General features: G+C 41.9%; 1 protein-coding gene across 2 annotated transcripts in view; it reads left to right on the top strand.

Moving 5' to 3' along the window:
- Positions 1-22,031, top strand: part of PLPP3 (phospholipid phosphatase 3) — a 51,517-nt gene that overhangs the window by 11,545 nt on the left and 17,941 nt on the right. The window contains exon 2 of one of the 2 annotated variants that reach the window (XM_075832682.1): positions 13,852-14,009. In XM_075832682.1, coding sequence (XP_075688797.1) covers positions 13,852-14,009 — 158 coding nt within the window. Of the gene's footprint in view, positions 1-13,851; positions 14,010-14,217; positions 14,376-22,031 lie in introns of both variants that reach the window. The other variant, XM_075832681.1, reaches the window with a different exon arrangement.

Here is a 22,031-nt window from a genome sequence, read left to right as displayed (position 1 = left end):
AATTTGTACGTTGGGATGGGGGGGTTTTTTGAATCATTTTAGTTTATTCTGAATTTTTTCCATACATCAGGGATTTCAGACGGCCGTCTCCTAAACGTCTTGTCGTTCATGGTTGGTCTGTAAATGTTAACGATTTGGATACCAACACAACAAATGGATGATCAATCTCTGCCTTGATTTGTGGCCTGGTCTTGGCTACTATTGATGGGATGCAGATCTGTCGTTTGGTATGACTATCCAATGTGTATGCGGATGTCCCGCACCCGATGGCTGATTTCGGGGGAAAGAAGGATATGTCATGTTGAAATCTCCTTTGTTCCCGAACTATTGTTAGTGTATGGGCAGCTGTAGTCACAGTTCCCACCATGCACCCATTGCTTTCTTATCTCTTTAGATTGCTAGCTCTTGGGAACGCCATCCTCCATAGTCTGTTCCCAGCGCATATACATGATTATAGTCCAGTGTCACAGATTATATTGGTGCTATAGGAGATAATATTCTTCTCGGGACCTTTCTCTCTTCCATGCTGTCATATCCTTCAGCCTGAACTGCCCATCGTCATCACTTTATTGTGGGTTCAGTCTTCAGATCCCCCAGGCCCCAGCGATATTGTGTCTGCCATACCGCTCGGGTTTTTTTTCTGCAGCTTTCCCACTCGAGCTGTCTCCAAAGACAATGGAGAGACAATCTGTCAGCACACGCTTATCTGTAAACTCTGCTTACAAACCAGATAGCAGCTCGCTCTGTAGAGGCTCTCAGGCGTTAATCATTAGATGGTGCCAACTCAAGATGTTGGGTGCTAGAGAGTAAACATAGAGGCTGGAAAGAATGTATTTGATCTGGAGGATGGTTACAGTAGAGAGCCCGTGGGTTTACAAAGCGGAGCCTGCACTGACGGGCAATATGTTATAATAGACGGTTATTTGTTTGGCGAGTGTAGGGTCCTTCATGAGGAATAATAGAGGGTGAATGGAGCTGTCCGCGCACTTATTGATCGTCATTTTGTTTCAATTGACAACGCAAGCTAAATAACCAGGATACAAATTACAGGGGAAAATCAATTATTCAACACTCTATTAAAAGCTGCCTTTCCTTTTCCACTCTGGTTAATGATAGGCCTCACAGACATTTAAAGAAGATAATTAGCCTTAGCTTGTGGTTGGGAAAGGGTTTTAAATACCCCTTCCCCTCCTCTTCACTTCTCACAGACACTTACAGTAAATGTCACCATATGATCTTTGTATTTTATCATTTTGGTTGGTTTGGAACTTCAAACTGTATTTTTATATCCTAGTTGGAAATCCCAGTGACATCACTGAGAATGCAGCCTGTCCATTCACTAGAGAGCGGTGACATCACTGAGAATGCAGCCTGTCCATTCACTAGAGAGCGGTGACATCACTGAGAATGCAGCCTGTCCATTCACTAGAGAGCGGTGACATCACTGAGAATGTAGCCTATCCATTTACTAGAGAGCATAGACATCACTGAGAATACAGCCTATCCATTCACTAGAGAGCAGTGACATCACTGAGAATGCAGCCTATCCATTCACTAGAGAGCGGTGACATCACTGAGAATGTAGCCTATCCATTTACTAGAGAGCATAGACATCACTGAGAATACAGCCTATCCATTCACTAGAGAGCAGTGACATCACTGAGAATACAGCCTATCCATTCACTAGAGAGCGGTGACATCACTGAGAATGCAGCCTGTCCATTCACTAGAGAGCGGTGACATCACTGAGAATACAGCCTATCCATTCACTAGAGAGCAGTGACATCACTGAGATTGCAGCCTATCTATTCACTAGAGAGCAGTGACATCACTGAGAATGCAGCCTATCCATTTACTAGAGAGCAGTGACATCACTGAGAATGCAGCCTATCCATTCACTAGAGAGTGGTGACATCACTGAGAATGCAGCCTATCCATTCACTAGAGAGCAGTGGTGGCATCACTGAGAATACAACCTATCCATTCACTAGAGAGCAGTGACGTCACTGAGAATGCAGCCTGTCCATTCACTAGAGAGCGGTGACATCACTGAGAATGCAGCCTGTCCATTCACTAGAGAGCGGTGACATCACTGAGAATACAGCCTATCCATTCACTAGAGAGCAGTGACATCGCTGAGAATGCAGCCTATCCATTCACTAGAGAGCAGTGACATCACTGAGAATGCACCATATCCATTCACTAGAGAGCGGTGACATCACAGAGAATGCAGCCTATCCATTCACTAGAGAGCAGTGGTGGCATCACTGAGAATACAACCTATCCATTCACTAGAGAGCAGTGACATCGCTGAGAATGCAGCCTATCCATTCACTAGAGAGCAGTGACATCACTGAGAATGCAGCCTGTCCATTCATTAGAGAGCAGCGGTGGCCTCTCTGAGAATGCAACCTATCCATTCACTAGAGACTGACGACATCACTGAGAATACAACCTATCCATTCACTAGAGAGCAGCGGTGACATCACTGATAATGCAGCCTATCCATTCACTAGAAACCAGTGACATCACTGATAATGCAGCCTATCCATTCACTAGAAACCAGTGACATCACTGATAATGCAGCGTATACTTTCACTACAGACTGGTGACATCACTAATAATGGAGCCTATCAGTGATGTCACCAGTCCGTACCAGCAGTGGCCTGGGGTTCATTTAATTCCCATTTTATTGCCCTTCATTTGCTATGTAATTATAAATATAACGTTCCTCGCTTCCCTCCCCAGCTAAGGCTTTAGAAATAAGATGAGAAAAGTCAAGCCTGCGAGCAATAAATGCCTCCATCCTTCTGTAGGTAAAGCTGCTCCTCATAATTACATAATTACACAGTCACCGTTGGACACTACCAGTCTTACTTGCTCTCCTGATTAAATCGTTTTCCAGGCCGCCCTAATTATTGACCCCCCAACCTCCTCCCTTGATGATGTTTTAGCTGGAAAAGCCCCATATAATTACAAGCCCCTCGGTCCTATTCTGAGCTGCTGCCAATCCCTTCTCTCTTTATTAGGTGCTGGAGTCTTCTTGTCTTTCTGGGTCTTGAGGACCTTGTAGAAAATCCTCACCCCCCCCCCCCCCCGGTTGGTCCCTGATTAATTGGAGCATTCAGTGGAGCGGTGACTAATGCGTCCGAGTGTCTGATTATTCCAGCGCAGAGTCCTCCATTAAATGAGGGCCCTGAATCGTGACCGTCCGTCCGTCCGTCTGGGTCTGTGGGTTTCCATGTTTGTTTGCGGGCACCTGAGCGGGATACAGTTACTTCTAATCATCCATTTCTCTAACATTTCAGCCAAGTTTTCGCTCTACAGCTGTAAGTTCTCCCTTCCTGGCAATTTGTGACCATGATACAATCGCTTCTATGTGGGAGAAAGGCAGTGACAAGACCTCTTAGTGCCACAAGATGGCGTTTAGAGGGGTGGTCACTTCTATAACTCCACCCCCTGGACACTGGACTGTTACCTCAGTCCTACAGTTAAAGGGGTATTGGGAGAAACGGCAGTGACAAGACCTGTTCGTGCCACAAGTTGGGTGGCCACTTTTATAGCCCCACCCCCTGGACTCTGAACTTTTTCCACTGGGGACCTGCGCTGCAGTTAAAGGGGGATTCTAGTTAAACATAAATACTTAAAGGGCATGTCTACATTGGACAACTCCTTCCAATATACATAATGGGATACTTTCCAATGGTTGGTGGTTCTGCCAATGACAACAGCTGAACCCTCACCCCCGACCCCATTATCAGCTGGTCACCACTATAGTCTCCTGTCTGAAAACTGAACAATTCCTTTAAGACTTACACCATTCATTTAATGCCGAGTGGAGGTCACTATCCCAGGTCCCCCTTGATCATTCCAAGGCAAAAAGGTCCTAAAAACACATTAAGAGTGACAGCCATGTACGGATTGGCTGTATGTTCTCCAGCCAATCAGCAGGCACCGTTCACTCCTATTGGTTCAATGTTGACTTTTACATCCCACACAAATATCCTGTCATTGCCAATTGGTTCCTGGTGCTTTTCGACTTACTGGAACTAGGATCCTCAACGATCATCATGGATCATGTAGAAATAGGTATTCTCTTTTTTAGGCTGTCCTTCCCCTTTAAGAAATCGTGGCACATTCTGGCGGAATTGGTCCATTTTTGGTGCTAGGCCTATGAAATTGCTGCAACATTGGGTTCTTTGGGTTTCATATAATATGGAAAGGAGGGTTTCCGTCTTGACACTGCTGCCCGTAGAAGCTAAGAGTGGACGCCTCCCTCCGCGGCCCGTGTCGCTGCCAGGACGGTGGAGCGGAGCTTTGCCAGTGGGAGGACATTCTGCTGATCCATGTGATTTTCTATAACAGGACAGTGCGGATATTGTGCCGGGGACGCGGTGAATGACAGATTTTTTTTCATTTGGTCGTAGAGCTTAACCTGTTCACTCCTGGTGGGCATTGGACAGACGGCACAGTTAGGAATATAGAGGGGGCACACAATGCCTCCTTCATAGCAGGGTCTTTGTCTTTCTGGGAGTAGGAGAGCGGTGAATGGAGGTCAGCGGCTCAGTCACCATCCTAGTGAAATCCCTCCCGTGGGAATTGAAAGAACTCCCTTGTCACCATGTGATCCTCACAAACCTGCGTGCCACCACACAAAGGCGGGGGATTTAGTGCGGCAGAATTCCTATTCAGTCCAGGTGATTGAGCAGATGTAAGCGGAATTACCCCACAACTGAATGGTGCCCCTATTCCCGGGCGGTTCAGATGCTCCTCACGTCAAGTTCTTCTCTCCAACACCAGAAACGTAATGAATGTCTGCGATTCCGGAGATCAACAAACTATCCTGCGCTTGTCTCCCGGCTTTATAAATATTTTAAGCATGAAATTGGGTTGGAAAAAAATCTGATGACTTCTTTGTCTCTGCACCTGTTTACCAGAAACGCACACTAAGGCTGAGTTCACACTGTGCGTTTCTGTTGTGTTTTTAACATGCGTTTTTTTTTGTTTTGGTTGATGGACTCCCATTGAGAGACATAGGAGGAGATTTATTAAGACTGGTGTTTCATACAGACCAACTATTACATGAATTATCTAATCAAGGGGAATTTACTTCCAAAATATCTATCTATCTATCTATCTATCTATCTATCTATCTATCTATCTATCTATCTATCTATCTATCTATCTATCTATCTATCTATCTCATATCTATCTATCTATCTATCTATCTATCTATCTATCTATCTATCTATCTATCTATCTATCTATCTATCTATCTATCTATCTCATATCTATCTATCTATCTATCTATCTATCTATCTATCTATCTATCTATCTATCTATCTATCTATCTATCTATCTATCTATCTATCTATCTATCTATCTATCTCATATCTATCTATCTATCTATCTATCTATCTATCTATCTATCTATCTATCTATCTATCTATCTATCTATCTATCTATCTATCTATCTATCTATCTATCTATCTATCTATCTATCTATCTCATATCTATCTATCTATCTATCTATCTATCTATCTATCTATCTATCTATCTATCTATCTATCTATCTATCTATCTATCTATCTATCTATCTATCTATCTATCTATCTATCTTCGTCCAAGGGACCTTTGAAGCCGTAACGTTTGTGAAGAAATGATGTCTGTGTACACACCTCCGTAGAGCCGCGGCCTCCGCTCGACCACCACCCGCCGCCTCATAACACGTGGGAAGTGATTTGTGGGGCCTATTAATGCCCGTGTGTGTTCAGCCGCCAGTATTTACCCAGTGCATGGAGCTCTGTCCTGACATCTACCTGTGCCGCCTCATGTCACGATATATCTAATGGTCTTAGGAAAATTCTGGTTTTATTTGGTTGAGGAGGAAAACGTTTCAGTTTTGCTCTCACATCCCGAAAAACATAGAATATCATATAGTAGTGCGGATAGAACGTGTGCTGTGGTATCTATCTATCTATCTCTCTATCTATCTATCTCATATCTATCTATCTATCTATCTATCTATCTATCTATCTATCTATCTATCTATCTATCTATCTCATATCTATCTATCTCATATCTATCTATCTATCTATCTATCTATCTATCTATCTATCTATCTATCTATCTATCTATCTATCTATCTATCTATCTATCTATCTATCTATCTATCTATCTATCTAATATCTATCTATCTCATATCTATCTATCTATCTATCTATCTATCTATCTATCTATCTATCTATCTATCTATCTATCTATCTATCTATCTATCTATCTATCTATCTCATATCTATCTATCTATCTATCTATCTATCTATCTATCTATCTATCTATCTATCTATCTATCTATCTATCTATCTATCTATCTATCTATCTATCTATCTATCTATCTATCTATCTATCTATCTATCTCATATCTATCTATCTATCTATCTATCTATCTATCTATCTATCTATCTATCTATCTATCTATCTATCTATCTATCTATCTATCTATCTATCTATCTATCTATCTATCTCATATCTATCTATCCTCATATCTATCTATCTATCTATCTATCTATCTATCTATCTATCTATCTATCTATCTATCTATCTATCTATCTATCTATCTATCTATCTATCTATCTATCTATCTATCTATCTATCTATCTATCGTCCAGTATCTTAATAATCTTATCTTCTTTCGCAAATCTAGAGGAACAGGGAATATATCAGTGAAGGTTTTATAATCAGGAACATGACAAAAGTTGCTGACAACCCCTGTGGGACCTCTAATATTGGCCAAGCCTAATAGTAAAAATTGGAGCTCCCTATATATTTTTGTTATGAATATTTTCAGTAAGATCAGTGAGCGACACAGAAGTAATGGAGAGTCTAATAGACCATATATATATACAGTATATAGAAACTTAGAAAATACCTTAACCCCCCCCCCCTTTAAGAAAAAAAAAAAAAGCAGCGATTAGTGCATTTTTTGGAGGGACTCTTAATATTTCCGCTCTGCGCAGTCCCTGGATTTTCATCCTCATTCATAGCGTGCGCTGTTTGTGCAGGTGGCGGCTGTCGACACTGAAGAGAGATTTCCACATCCACAATAGATACATTGACAGAGCGGCGGCCGGAGCTCGGCCCCGGCGCACAAGATACACAAAATCGCTGCTTTACGGCCGCATCCTGGGATTCTGCTGAATCGGATATTACATTAATCAGCCATTCACTAAGCGACGGCAACTGCGGAGCTGCAGAGACCCAGTGTTTACTATTATTGCTCTTTACGAGATTCAGAAATGTCGTTACTGCGGCGGAAATCGCCCATTAAAGCCGCCGCGTACAATTCTACACTGTCCTGAAATTGGCTACTGCGACCGTTAAATGCCCCTTTATTTCTATTCACTGTTTTACTTTAAAGTGGCGCTGTCTCATTAAAATCTGCATTTCCCCATAAATCATAAAATCCCTAATCTGTTTCTTAGTTATATCTGTTTCTAGGAAAGCTGGACCAACCAATATAACTCTCATAGGAGTTGTCACCCAGCTTTCCCAGACTCCTGAATTTCAAATTTCACTAGTTATGCGATGACACATGCCCTACTTAGACTAAGGCTGCTGTTTTGTCCCTCAACCATGCTTTACACTGCAGCTCTGCTTGTATAGATTGGCTGTTTTGTATAAACACAAGCTTAGATAGGCTCCTGAATGGTAAATCTGATATGTCCCCGGCTAATACTCTGCCAGTCCATCATGCTTAACTCTGCAGCTTTGCCTAATCTGATTGGCCGGTATGCAACTTTATTGGAGAGAGGAAAGTATGACGTCTTAACAAGGCATTTATTAAAGGAAATCTGTGTGACTGCCCCTTTAAGAGCTATAATGACATCCTGATTGGCTCTCACCCAGCTTTCCTAGATATTTGATTTTTTTTCTACTTTTTTTTTTTTGGGGGGGGGGGGGGGTCCATAATTACGCCGCAAATCAGTCCTAGGGTGGAGCCAATTGAAATATAGTTGTATCTTATCTGTTTCCTTCCTCTCTTATAACCCCTTCCCACCTTTCCTGGAATTGTTCCTATTTTGGTGGAGTCTATCAGTTACCTGGTGCCCTGGGATATTGTAGCATGGCGAGAGAAGAATGGCAAAATAAGGGCTAATGCCAATAGATAAGGGGTTCAGGTGGCTATAAATATAGGAGTGGGGGGCACAGCCCTGGACTGGATGACAATTGACGGTTGGAGAAATAAAGGGAAGCCTTTTGAAGTTTGTTTTTCCTATTATTAACATTGTTGCTATTCAGTTCTTCGTCTTCTCGATACATTGTAACTATTTGTATCAGCCGTATTTCCTGAGCTTCTATATACAGAGCTATATACGTGTTATACTGTATTCCTGCGGGCCGCAGATTATCAGGGGTCAGATATGGACCCCTCTCCGTCCCGTTCTCATGAAGCTGGAATGTTCTGAATACCACTATAAGGTTATTTAACATCTGCTATTTTCCCAGGGAATTCAGAACACTGGACATAAAAATAAGGATGATCTGCGGCTCCCGCCTGTAGAGACGTCATATGGGTCAGTATATGGGAGATTAATGGGCTGGAATCACTTTATATTCTACTCTTACGGAATGTTTTCAACACTTGGATCTTTGGGAAATGTTCACATGCGGCAGATTCGCTGCAGAAATTTTTGCAAATGAATATTTGTTCCATCTGAATGGGATTGTGTGTGGTTTTCTGCAAGTCTCATCAGATGAACAGGACAAATCTGCCGCATGTGAGCAAACCCGTATGTGACCGCGATGCCCCACGAGGGTCACTGCTAAGGACGTGAGATACAGCAGACGTGGCCTGGTGGGACTTTCAACTATTTATCGTGTTGATTGTGGGGTCAAGTATCAGAATGAAAAAAAAAAACTTTTTGTAAATGGTCTCAAGATTCAGGCCCCATGAACACAACCGTCGTTTTTATCAGTAATTACGGATAATCTGCAGATTCATTCATTTCTATGGACCACAGACACCTTTCCGTATATTCACGGATGTGTACGGGCCGTAGAAATGAGCCGCAAAATATAGAATATGTCCTATTCCAGTTTGTAATTGCGGCAAGGACTCCCCATAGAAGTCTACGAGCGTGTACACACTTGTGGACAGCTACGAATGTGCACTCGTAGCCATCCGTAATTGCGGAAGCGTCGCTATGCGACAACAGGGGATGATAGATAGATAGATATGAGATAGATAGATAGATAGATAGATAGATAGATATGAGATAGATAGATAGATAGATAGATAGATAGATGATAGATAGATGATAGATAGATAGATAGATAGATAGATAGATAGATAGATAGATAGATAGATAGATAGATAGATAGATAGATAGATAGATAGATAGATAGATAGATAGATAGATAGATAGATAGATATGAGATAGATAGACAGATAGATAGATAGATAGATAGATAGATAGATAGATAGATAGATAGATAGATAGATAGATAGATAGATAGATAGATAGATGATAGATATAGATAGATAGATAGATAGATAGATAGATAGATAGATAGATAGATAGATAGATAGATAGATAGATAGATAGATAGATAGATGATAGATAGATAGATAGATAGATAGATAGATAGATAGATAGATAGATAGATAGATAGATAGATAGATAGATAGATAGATAGATAGATAGATAGATATGAGATAGATAGATATGAGATAGATAGATAGATAGATAGATAGATAGATAGATAGATAGATGATAGATAGATAGATAGATAGATAGATAGATAGATAGATAGATAGATAGATAGATAGATATGAGATAGATATGAGATAGATAGATAGATAGATAGATAGATAGATAGATAGATAGATAGATAGATAGATAGATAGATAGATAGATAGATAGATAGATAGATAGATAGATATGAGATAGATAGATATGAGATAGATAGATAGATAGATAGATAGATAGATAGATAGATAGATAGATAGATAGATAGATGATAGATAGATAGATAGATAGATAGATAGATAGATAGATAGATAGATAGATAGATAGATAGATAGATAGATAGATAGATAGATAGATAGATAGATATTAGATAGATAGATAGATAGATAGATAGATAGATAGATAGATAGATAGATAGATAGATACCACAGCACACGTTCTATCGTCACTACTATATGATATTTTATGTTTTTCGGGATGTGAGAGCAAAACTGAAACTTTTTCCTCCTCAACCAAATAAAACCAGAATTTTCCTGTTTCTTTAAGACCATTAGCTATATCGTGACATGAGGCGGCACAGGTAGATGTCAGGACAGAGCTCCATGCACTGTGTAAATACTGGCGGCTGAACACACGCGGGCATTAATAGGCCCCACAAATCACTTCCCACGTGTTATGAGGCGGCGGGTGGTGGTCGAGCGGAGGCCGCGGCTCTACGGAGGTGTGTACACAGACATCATTTCTTCACAAACGTTACGGCTTCAAAGGTCCCGGGCAGAATATAAGTCGTTCGCTCTCAGCTACTTTGGCCTGTGGCCAATTTCAATAATTTGAGCTTCTATTACAAACCAAATGAGGTTTACAGCCCCCCCCCCCCCCCCCAGGACCAGTAGCCCTGAACTGCTTAAAATAGCACCCAAGTCACAAGCGTGCAATCATAATATTTATAATGCGAGCCCACCTCCAGTATCACATGCCCCGCCGGGCGCTCCCGCACAGACCTGGCAAGGTGTTTTCTTTTTTTTTTTACTTTTCCTTTCTAGTCATTGGCCCGGTTCCCAAAATTAAACAGCTACCAAATATTAAAGAGAAATTTCCAAGCTCCGTCATCAGCCCACTGAACCTTGTCATGGGGAGATTAGTGTAAAAGTCACTTTGTGGCTCCATGCGCCGGGCTGGTAATAAATGGCTCCTTGTTGTATTGAAAAGTAAAGGGACAGCATCTAAATAATTCAGGGGGGAAGCTGTAAGGGGTGCAGAGATAGCATTCAAACCCGGGCCCTGGTGTCTGAGGGGGCCCAGTGACCCCTCTGTGCCACACAGTAATATAAATGGTAGATAACTGCCCCCTTACAGATTTTGCACTAGAGCCCAGAGGCTTCACATGACCCGACTGTTGATATTTGTTGCTAAATTGTTACAAAAAGACCAAAAACATTCATGTCAGTTAGTTCCATTCACGCTACGCATGGTATATCATATTGGAAGCCTCTGCATCTGATATAGGCGCCCTATGGGGGTGGGGCCCAACTTCGGTTGGCCTCACACCCTCTGACCAAGTTCAGGGCTCCTCCTCCGCTCCTCAAGGGAGGTAACTGAGCATAGGCCACACCTCCAGCTCAGGTTGTTCTCACACCCTGTGAACCAGTGCAGGGCTCCTCCTCCGCTCCTCAAGGGAGGTAACTGAGCATAGGCCACACCTCCAAGGAATGGTTAGATTATAAGATATACCAGCACTGGATCCTCCAGTCTTGGCATGAAGGCATAGTAGGGTGGCATGAACCAACACACTCCTCTATGTACATGTCTGTCCCTTGTCATGTTTAATAAGACATTATTGATCACTTGGGGCACATATTGCTAGGACTAACGCAACCCTCCACCAGGACAGTAAGTCATACAAGACAGTATGTGAAAGTCATGGGTTAAAGTTGTTTCCATCCAAAGTTTACTATATAATTCACAGTATTGGGTCATTTGTGTGACTAATATTCTGCACTGTAATCAGGCAGCCATAGAACAGCGCCACACAGTGGTCAGATGAGTCATTGACACTCTTGCTATATGATCGATGCCGTAATTAATGAATAGAAATTAAGACGATGCTCAGTGTTATTTAGAGATGTAATGTAAATGTTTAGAAAGTTCTTTTTCTACAGGATAAATCTTTACATCAGCAGAAGCAAAACGTTCCCAGAAATTGCTTCATATACGAACCGAACTCCCCCTACTGTCGACTGAGTCCAAAAAAGATGCCATGAGATTCAATATGCAAGAATCTGATTGGTTGTATCCAGTCTCGACAATCCTCTGTAAGTCTGCCTCCAGGCTGATACATTTCCCTTCACTGATACATTGTAGCAAACAATCAGGACACGATAGAAATGTATGCTTCTGGTGTGTTTAGCTTACAGAGGGTTGTCTAGACAGGATACAATTGTCACAGACCCTCAGCTGTGAGACGTATTAGGTCAGGAGAGAGTTTCAGTCTCTGGATGTAAAGAAGAAAGTTTCCATTCACTAACAGCAAGCAGAAATGTTGAGGAATTGAAACATAAACTATATTAGAAAGTTGCAGAACTGTTCATTATACTGTACAATGATTAAGCTTTAGTTGCACACGACTGGACGATCCCTTTAATTGTGCCCTGGTCGGCCATTTCTATAATTCTATTGGTCATATCGGATGGGAGTCTGAACATTGTGTCCAGTAAACATCTTCTTCATCCTCAGCATCTGAAATCACTTAACCTCTCGAGTACTCATCCCTTCCAGTAACAAAAGGATTAAATGGCTTCCCCTGAAATAACGCAACATGTGTCAATTTTGTCACGTGCGACCATCTTCCAGGGATTAAGTGGTTAACGTTCCCCCGCAGCAACATGTGTTACACAGATTTGTCATGTGCGAGCCATTTGTAGAAGAAGCTGCGTGTAAAATAATAGTAATGACACAAAGCCACGTAATGCAAGTACCACAGACCTGGCTGCGGCCGCCTTGTCTTCCTCGTGCAATCTGATTGGTTGGATCTTGTCTGCGCCAAAGCTTCTTCTTACAGTCCAGGCTTCTCGTGACTGCACAGACTCAGTCTCTTTTGCAAACGTTTGGCACGCAGGACGCGTAGCCTGGCCAAGTTGGCCGACTCCTAGAATATTTAGGTAGTGAAATAGAGATGAGCGTGGTTTATATAAGATGATTCGCTGCTTCTCTCCCAGGTGCTGAAGGCTTCTCTGTCTACAGGAGAAAGATGTTACTGTGTGCAGCCTTTGTTTATTGTGTCAGAGGAGTAATGCCTTTATTAAGAAGTAACTTGTAACATTGTTGCTGTATTTTTATGTTTATTATAAGGCTGGGGCTGCCTGACAACTTTTTTCTCGCAAAAAATGTCATAGTCCGCTTTTCATAGGAAAGCATTGAGTTGCACAATTTCGGATATTTCTATAAACTGTTGTGCAGCAGCCCCAGCTTTACATTTTCTGTACATTATTTTCTTGGAATAGAAAATAAAAATAAATGCCAAGGTAACTTTCTCTCAGTGTCGGTCAATCAATGCTGGGTAGCTCCACTTTTCACCAAAATTGACAATGGAAATCTGCATACAATGTCTAGGAATGGCAGATATTTTGCTTTTCTTATCTTGACCTCAATCATGTATTTTACTCCAGTCACATCCAGAGCTGCATTTATTATTCTGCTACCTGCCACTTCCAGTCTGTCAGCACTATCATGACAGACCCCCCCCCCCCTATCAGTTTATATTGTTCTGCACTCTTCTGCATGGCATTCTGGGAGATATAGTGTTGTCTACATTACATGTTGTGGGCAAATTCAGAACCAGCAGTGGGCAGTAGAGAGTTTGGAGGTTTTGTAGCCTGTCAAATAACAGTCAATCAGTAAAATTGTGATTGCAGCTTTGGATGTGAATGGAGTAGGATACAAAATGTATGTCGATTTCAACTGTAAAATGATGTTCCCTGGTGAAGCTTTGTTTTAAAAGAGACAACAGTTAAATTTAAGTGCAAAATTTCTAGTATTGATCGATCGCCACTGGTGTTTCAGAAGTGCATTGTGATTTCTGACATTTGACTATTTGTCCTCACAGCCTGTGCCCCGGCAGTCGTGACCAACTGTACCTCTGCCATCTTACCCCACCAGAGGGGCTTTTTCTGCAGTGATGAGAGCATCAGATATAAGTTTAAGAAAAGCACAATATCAATCCCACTGCTTCTTGCACTGGGGGTGCTGGTGGCGCTGGTTTCTGTAAGTGACATGTGGCACAGGAGCCCGGCCCCGCGGAGCCCTGCCCCCCTCTCATAGTAAAGATGGCGTCCTGGCCATCGTCATTACACCTGGGAGGTCCTGCATGGCTCCGCGCCGCCTGCCCTGCGCATTGATCTCATGTGTATTATTTTGTGCATTGACCCTGTTTTCCGTTTTTTTGTGTTTCTCTCTCTTGCGCTATGGCTAGCCGCCCTCCCTTTCCTGATAATTGAAACTAACAGAATCCAACCGTATCATCGGGGGTTCTACTGTAAGGATGAAAGTATCCGGTACCCCAACAAATCGGGAGAGACCATTAATGACGCTGTGCTATCTGCTGCTGGCATTCTTATTTCCATCCTTGCTGTAAGTGCAAACTGTCAATCACAAAAAAATCTTTTTTCCGTGTCCTTCAATAATGGGGGGTTCTTAACCTTCGGGCCATTGACTTGAGATGTAGAGGGGACCCCTTAGGTTTCCATTTTCCATACATTCTCAATTGGAATTGACCCTTTCCAAGAAACCTTGAAAACCACCCTATAGTTTGGGTGGAGTTTTCCTTTAATTATAGAAACAATGTTATAAGAAAAGACATTGAATGATGACAGAAAAAGGGGCGGAGCTGTGACAACTTGTCTGTCTTCATTACAAATACTGTCAGGTGTGGATCTTAAGACAAGTGAACATAAAATTAACAAAGGGAAGGTGGATTTTATCCTTTAATATCATTATTTGGTGTAAAGCACCTGTACATTATTAGAATTGATGTTACTCTGAAGATCACACTGACGCAAAGGGGTTGTACAGGATTAGAAAAACATGGCTGCTTTCTTAAAGGAACAGCTCCACACCTGACCATGGGTTGTGTCTGGGATTGCAGCTCAACTTCTTTGAATTGGGTTGGGCTGCAATACCGCACACAACCTGTGGACAGGTGTGGCACTGTTTTTGGAAGAAAGCAGCCATATGCTTTTATTCTTGTACAACCCCTTTAAAGAACCATAATCTTTCAAAATTTTCACAGATCTTATCAGCCCACAAGAAGGTTAAGAACTCCTCAGCCAAATGTTCTGTATCAATTCTGTTTATTGAATATCTGAAATAAAGTCCGAATTGAGAATTACAACAAGTCACTCAGTGTCACTCACATAACTTTACCATTTTCATCTAAGCAGATCCAAAATTCTGTGGTGATTCAATTAATAAAATTTATATTTATCAGTCTGAGATCTGTTTACCTGATACAAAGCTCCAAATCCTCTGCATAGACATAAATTTAAAAGATAGCATTCTGGCCGCCCCCAGCCACCACTAGGGGGAGCTTACAGTGTACGGTATTTACATTGATCTCTATAATAACACAGTATGCAGTAAGCCCCCTAACTCCCCCTAGTGGTGGCTGCAGGCAGACAGAATCTCTATACAGGGGATTTTTTAGCTTTTCGTCACAAAAACGTAGCTACAACCCTATGTAGATAAATAATGAAATGAATCAGCTCAGAATTTTGGATCTATAAATTACATGGGCTTAAAAGATAAAAATTCACTTTAAAGGGGTTTTCCGGGACTATAATATTGATGACCTATCCTTAGGATAGTCCATCAATATCTGATCATTGGTCGTTTGATACTGGGCACCCCTGCCAATCAGCTGACTGAAGGGGCCTCATACCTTACATTATTTACCTGGCACAGTGCCGTACATTTGGTAGTGGCTGTGCCTGGTATTGCAGCTCAGTCCCATTCACTCGACAGTGAGCTGCAGTACCAGGCGCAGCCACTACTAAATGTACGGCGCTGTGTCCGGTAAAGAATGAAGGGGATGAGGTCCCTTTAGTCAGCTGATCGGCAGGGGTGCCCAGTGTTGGACCCCCACCAATCAGATATTGATGAAGTATCCTATAGAGAGGCCATCAATATTACAGCCCCAAAAACCCCTTTAACCCCACATCTTACCAAGCAGCCATTTCTCATCCCGACATTTCCATGAAGCGCCACAATTACAGTTCATCTCAGAGTTCAGTGCATTTATTTTTCTTCTCTCTTTTCTTGAAGCAATTATTGGAGTTTTATGGGATCTGGTCTTAATTATTTCTGATTTATTCCACGTTATCTCTGCTTCTGCATCGGTGTTGGGAAAATCCTTTGCTTTTCTTCCATATGTGGATTAATCCTGATTGTCCCGGGGTCCCATGCTAGAACTTTCTATATAGAAGATGGCGCTCCAGGGACAGAGGTCGAGGCTCATTGCACAATCCGCCTCTGTGTCTGGCTCATCGTCCTTGAATCAATCTTCAGCTTTGTGATTATAAAGCCTCTAGATGTCACCCTGATTATGTTTAAAGTTACATTTCATGTATGGAGGAGGGAGGAATATTCAGGCACTCAGTGCGGGGTTAATTCTCTGTATGGGACAGGTAATGTATATTCTAATAATCATCTGTATAATGTTAAAGGGCATTTTCACCGCTAAACACCAATAAACAGCATACATCTAAATAAACACTACTTAGGAAACGATTTAGTATTACTTATACTGATCTTGAGTAACATCTTGTCTCATACTCCAATCACAGCCAGAGCTGCATTCACAATTCTTCTTAACACTTTTTGAAGTCAGTCAATACTGTGGGGACAAACACACCTCTAATAGCTGAGCCACGATCCTCTAATGTATTGCATTCTGGGAGATGTTTTTTTCTATATCAGACTGCCCTTCAGTGCTTGGTATAAAGCAATTCTCTACGCAGACAATGAACCAGCAGGGAGTGATGGAAGTTGAAAATTCGAGCTGAGAGAAAACCAGCAGAATTGTGAATACAGCTCTGGAGGTGACTAGAATATAAGACATGATGGATACAAGTTTTTGCAAATGTTCTCAACATATAGATTGTTGTGAACTGTAAATAATATTAGTAAGTGAGGCTATACATTAAACCTGGCAGCATCAGTGCTGTGCTCATCTTGTGGGCATTGGGGTTACTGACCTTCTCAAGCCGCACCTTGGCCACTGTCTATATGGTCTCCCAGAATTCAAAGCTGTAGGAACACATTAAAGGGCAGAGGCTGTAGACACATGAGATTGTGGACCTCCCCAGTTCAATCAGCACAGATGCCAATTTCACAATTCCAAGTGATTCCTCGTTGAGCTATTAAGTTATTAAGTCATAGAAAGTTAAACTGACGCATTTCACAAACGTCTCATTATGTAATAACATCAGTCTGAAGGACAAGATCTAATATGAGTTACAAAAGGCAAAAAACTGAAGGCAACAAAGTAACAGAAAATAACATAAAAAGACAATAAAATGAGGGCAACAAAGTAAAAAAGAATAACATAAAACTTGTCTCAAACCCCAAAAATGCTACCGGTCCGGCTCCCGGTGATCTGCCGTTATCGCTGGGGGTAGGTAAGAGTGACTGCATATTTCTCCGATGACGGGCAAATGTAATATTACATGCTAAGCATTCCAATGAATGGCCAACAATGTAATACATGAATGGGCCGAGTCCCCCGGAGTAGAGACGATTTTACTTAGAGGGGTCCCGAGAGGGTCATGGGCTTCTTACCCACCACTAGAGCCTTGATACACTTGGTTTAGGTTAACAAATTGCATTAGAAGAAGACTCAAGGAGGATCTACCACTAGTTTATTAATTCCCTATCTCGTAACTAATCTAATAGGCGCTATGATGCTGATAACTTCAGTGGGATTTTTTTTCAAAAACGTTTATTATTTGCAAAGTTATGAGCATTTTTTTTGAAATATGCTAATTTGGCTCTAATAGCCAAATAGGAGGGGACTCTAATAGCCAAATGAAGTGATTCCCCCTTCCCTCCAGCCTCAGTCTCTCACACAGTGTGAAGCAGCTTCATGCTGATAGGACAGTGTCAGAGGCTGGGAGGAGCTCCACCTCAGGAGAATCGTTGATGGTCACACCCACTTGTCTAGTATAGACTCATCTGCATATTTAGAAAAAAGCTCATAACTTCTAAAATAATAAACTTTTTGGGACACAATTTTCACTATTATTATCAGTGTGACAGCGCCTATTAGATTAGTCAGGAGATTGGGCATTACTAAACTAGTGACAGATCCTTTCTGCATGCCCTGCACTCAAATATTCTGAGTGCTGAAGTGGCCCCTCTAGCCATGGGCCCCCGGGCACTGCCCTGATGCCCGAATAGTCACCCCCCGGTCATAATGATAATAATAATAATTGGATCTTCAGTCCTGATAATTGGTAATTAGACAGAGTTTGACATTTGAGAGCCCCTTGTTTTCTCACCTCAGCTACATCTGTGAGGAGTCAGGACCTTTACTTGCCCCGATGCCCGGCACAGAATGGACGTCTGTTCTGTGTCCTATGTGTTTATCTACAAAAAGAAAAACTCTGGTTACTTAGTAAATTCTCCAATTAATTCTTTACAGCTTGTTGCATCTGTGTAACCATGAAGACCACCAGCAGTGTCAGAAGAGGGGGGATGGGACCCTGATAGTAGCATAAATATAGATACAGAGTGCCCCCGGGGGCTTTGTGCTTGGAGAACTTTTTAGGATCAGTATAAACTTTTGATTCCTATATTTTGGAGGACTCGATGAGACCTCAACACTGAGTGAGACCTCAACAATGAGTGAGACCCCAACACTGAGTGACACCTCAACACTGAGCGAGACCTCAACACTGAGCGAGACCTCAACACTGAGCGAGACCTCAACACTGAATGAGACCTCAACACTGAGTGGGACCTCAACACTGAGCGAGACCTCAACACTGAATGAGACCTCAACACTGAGTGAGACCTCAACACTGAATGAGACCTCAACACTGAATGAGACCTCAACACTGAGCGAGACCTCAACACTGAGCGAGACCTCAACACTGAGCGAGACCTCAACACTGAATGAGACCTCAACACTGAGCGAGACCTCAACACTGAGTGAGACCTCAACACTGAGTGAGACCTCAACACTGAGTGAGACCTCAACACTGAATGAGACTTCAACACTGAGCGAGACCTCAACACTGAATGAGACCTCAACACTGAGTGAGACCTCAACACTGAATGAGACCTCAACACTGAGTGGGACCTCAACACTGAGCGAGACCTCAACACTGAATGAGACCTCAACACTGAATGAGACCTCAACACTGAACGAGACCTCAACACTGAGTGAGACCTCAACACTGAGTGAGACCTCAACACTGAGTGAGACCTCAACACTGAATGAGACTTCAACACTGAGCGAGACCTCAACACTGAATGAGACCTCAACACTGAGTGGGACCTCAACACTGAGCGAGACCTCAACACTGAATGAGACCTCAACACTGAGTGAGACCTCAACACTGAATGAGACCTCAACACTGAATGAGACCTCAACACTGAGCGAGACCTCAACACTGAGCGAGACCTCAACACTGAGCGAGACCTCAACACTGAATGAGACCTCAACACTGAATGAGACCTCAACACTGAACGAGACCTCAACACTGAGCGAGACCTCAACTCTGAGCGAGACCTCAACACTGAGCGGGACCTCAACACTGAATGAGGCCTCAACACTGAGTGGGACCTCAACACTGAATGAGACCTCAACACTGAATGAGACCTCAACACTGAGTGAGACCTCAACACTGAGCGAGACCTCAACACTGAGTGGGACCTCAACACTGAATGAGACCTCAACACTGAGTGAGACCTCAACACTGAGCGAGACCTCAACACAGAATGAGACCTCAACACTGAATGAGACCTCAACACTGAGCGAGACCTCAACACTGAGTGAGACCTCAACACTGAGTGAGACCTCAACACTGAACCTTATGGTGGTCTCCTACCAGGAAAGTAAGAATTGCGCAGCAGAACCCGCGGTCCATGTTAGAGGCAGCAGTTTATTACCACCATTGTGTTATTAAGGCAGCGGATTCCTGTCCTGCCTCATTAGTTCTCCTTCTCCTGCCTGGGGCACAGATACCGATATAAATTCCTTGCGCCAAAGTTTACAGGACGTATAAAGTTTTATAAATAGAGTCGAGTTATTGTAGTTTTTTACAATGCGGCCATTATCTTCCTGTATATCTAATCCCAATTCATCCCATTTTTGTGCATTCTGCATTTTTTGATCTTGCCCCCTATGGGCAGTGCCAGCCCGGTAATATAGCGGGCACTCTCTGTGCTGTAGAGATTCCGCCCCATGGCCTGCAGTCTATACTATGGAGGGGGGTTGGCATGACCACTTGGCGCTCAGGCCTGTCCCCTGCTGCAGAGGTGAGAGAGTTGGACCCGGTTTCACAGTCTGATTTTAATTATGTGCCCTGTCAGAATGGCGGAGCCTCTCCTCGGGTCATAACTCTGATTTATAGCCGCTCCGTCACATCCAAAAGTCTTCACTGTGAGTTGTGGAGTCCATGATCACAGAATTTACAGTCCACAGTCTGGATCAGAGGTTATAACAAATGGGGCCGAGTAATGGTCCCACATCTGCTGGGAGGACCGGTGTTATTGGGGGAGGGGGGATCGGACTTGTGGTCATGAGGGGATATTCTGGAACTATTATTCATGTTTAATATGGAGTTTAATGATCTGAAGAGCAAATAATATTATTACATCTGTCACCGCAGCGCAACACTGGCGATGGGACACAGCACCGAGTCCAGGAGAAGTTCTACAAGTACAGTCACCGCACATATTATACACTACACACATATACACTACAGATATATACACCATACATATATACACTATGCATATATACACACTATATATATGCACTACACATATACACTACACATATACACTACACACATATACACTACACATATACACTACACACATATACACTACACATATACACTACACATATACACTACACACATATACACTACACATATACACTACACACATATACACTACACATATACACTACACACATATATACACTACACATATATATACACTACACACATAAATACACTACACATACACTACTTATATTCACTACACATATACACTACACACATATATACACTACACATACACTACATATTTACAATACACATACACTACACATATATACACTACACATTTACACTACATATATGCACTACATATAAGCACTACATATATACACTACACACAGGTATACACTACACATACACTACATATATACAATACACACACTACACATATACACTACACATATATACACTGCACACATACACTACACATACACTAAATATATACACTACACATATATACACTATATATATAAATCACACATATACACTACACATATAGATCACATATATACACTATACACTGCCCATACACTACACATGCACTACACACATACACTACACATATACACTACACATACACTACATATATACACTACACATAAATACACTACATACATATATACTACACATATATAAACCACACATATACACTATATATATATAAATCACACATATACACAACATATAGATCACATATATACACTATACACTGCCCATACACTACACATATACACTACACATACACTACATATATACACTACACATAAATACACTACATACATATATACTACACATATATAAACCACACATATACACTATACATATAGACCACATGTATACACTGTACATATATACACTACACATATATACACTACACATATAGACTACACATATACAGACTACACACTTATAAACTATTCATATAGACTACTCATAGTCTTTATACATTTACTCTATTTCAGGTCATGCATTGATATACAACAGACTGAAACTTAAAATAACTTTATGGGAAAGCGAGTGATCTCCGGCTTATCAAGATATATACAGCATTCATGTGTAAATAGGGCTTAATGGATGGAATACTTTGAAAGGGTCTGGGAAGGAGCCCACTCTGTTATAGTCACATTTCTGCTCTGATATCTTAGTTATAGGGTCTAGGAACGTCAATGCTTTATCATTGTATTATCACCCTCCAGAGCGGAGGCCGCGGAGGCCATTG

The sequence above is a fragment of the Rhinoderma darwinii genome, chromosome 7, assembly GCF_050947455.1.
Source record: "Rhinoderma darwinii isolate aRhiDar2 chromosome 7, aRhiDar2.hap1, whole genome shotgun sequence".
Lineage (NCBI taxonomy): Eukaryota > Metazoa > Chordata > Amphibia > Anura > Rhinodermatidae > Rhinoderma > Rhinoderma darwinii.
The sequence above is the reverse complement of the archived record's forward strand: the minus strand, read 5'-3'. Positions and strand labels throughout refer to the sequence as shown.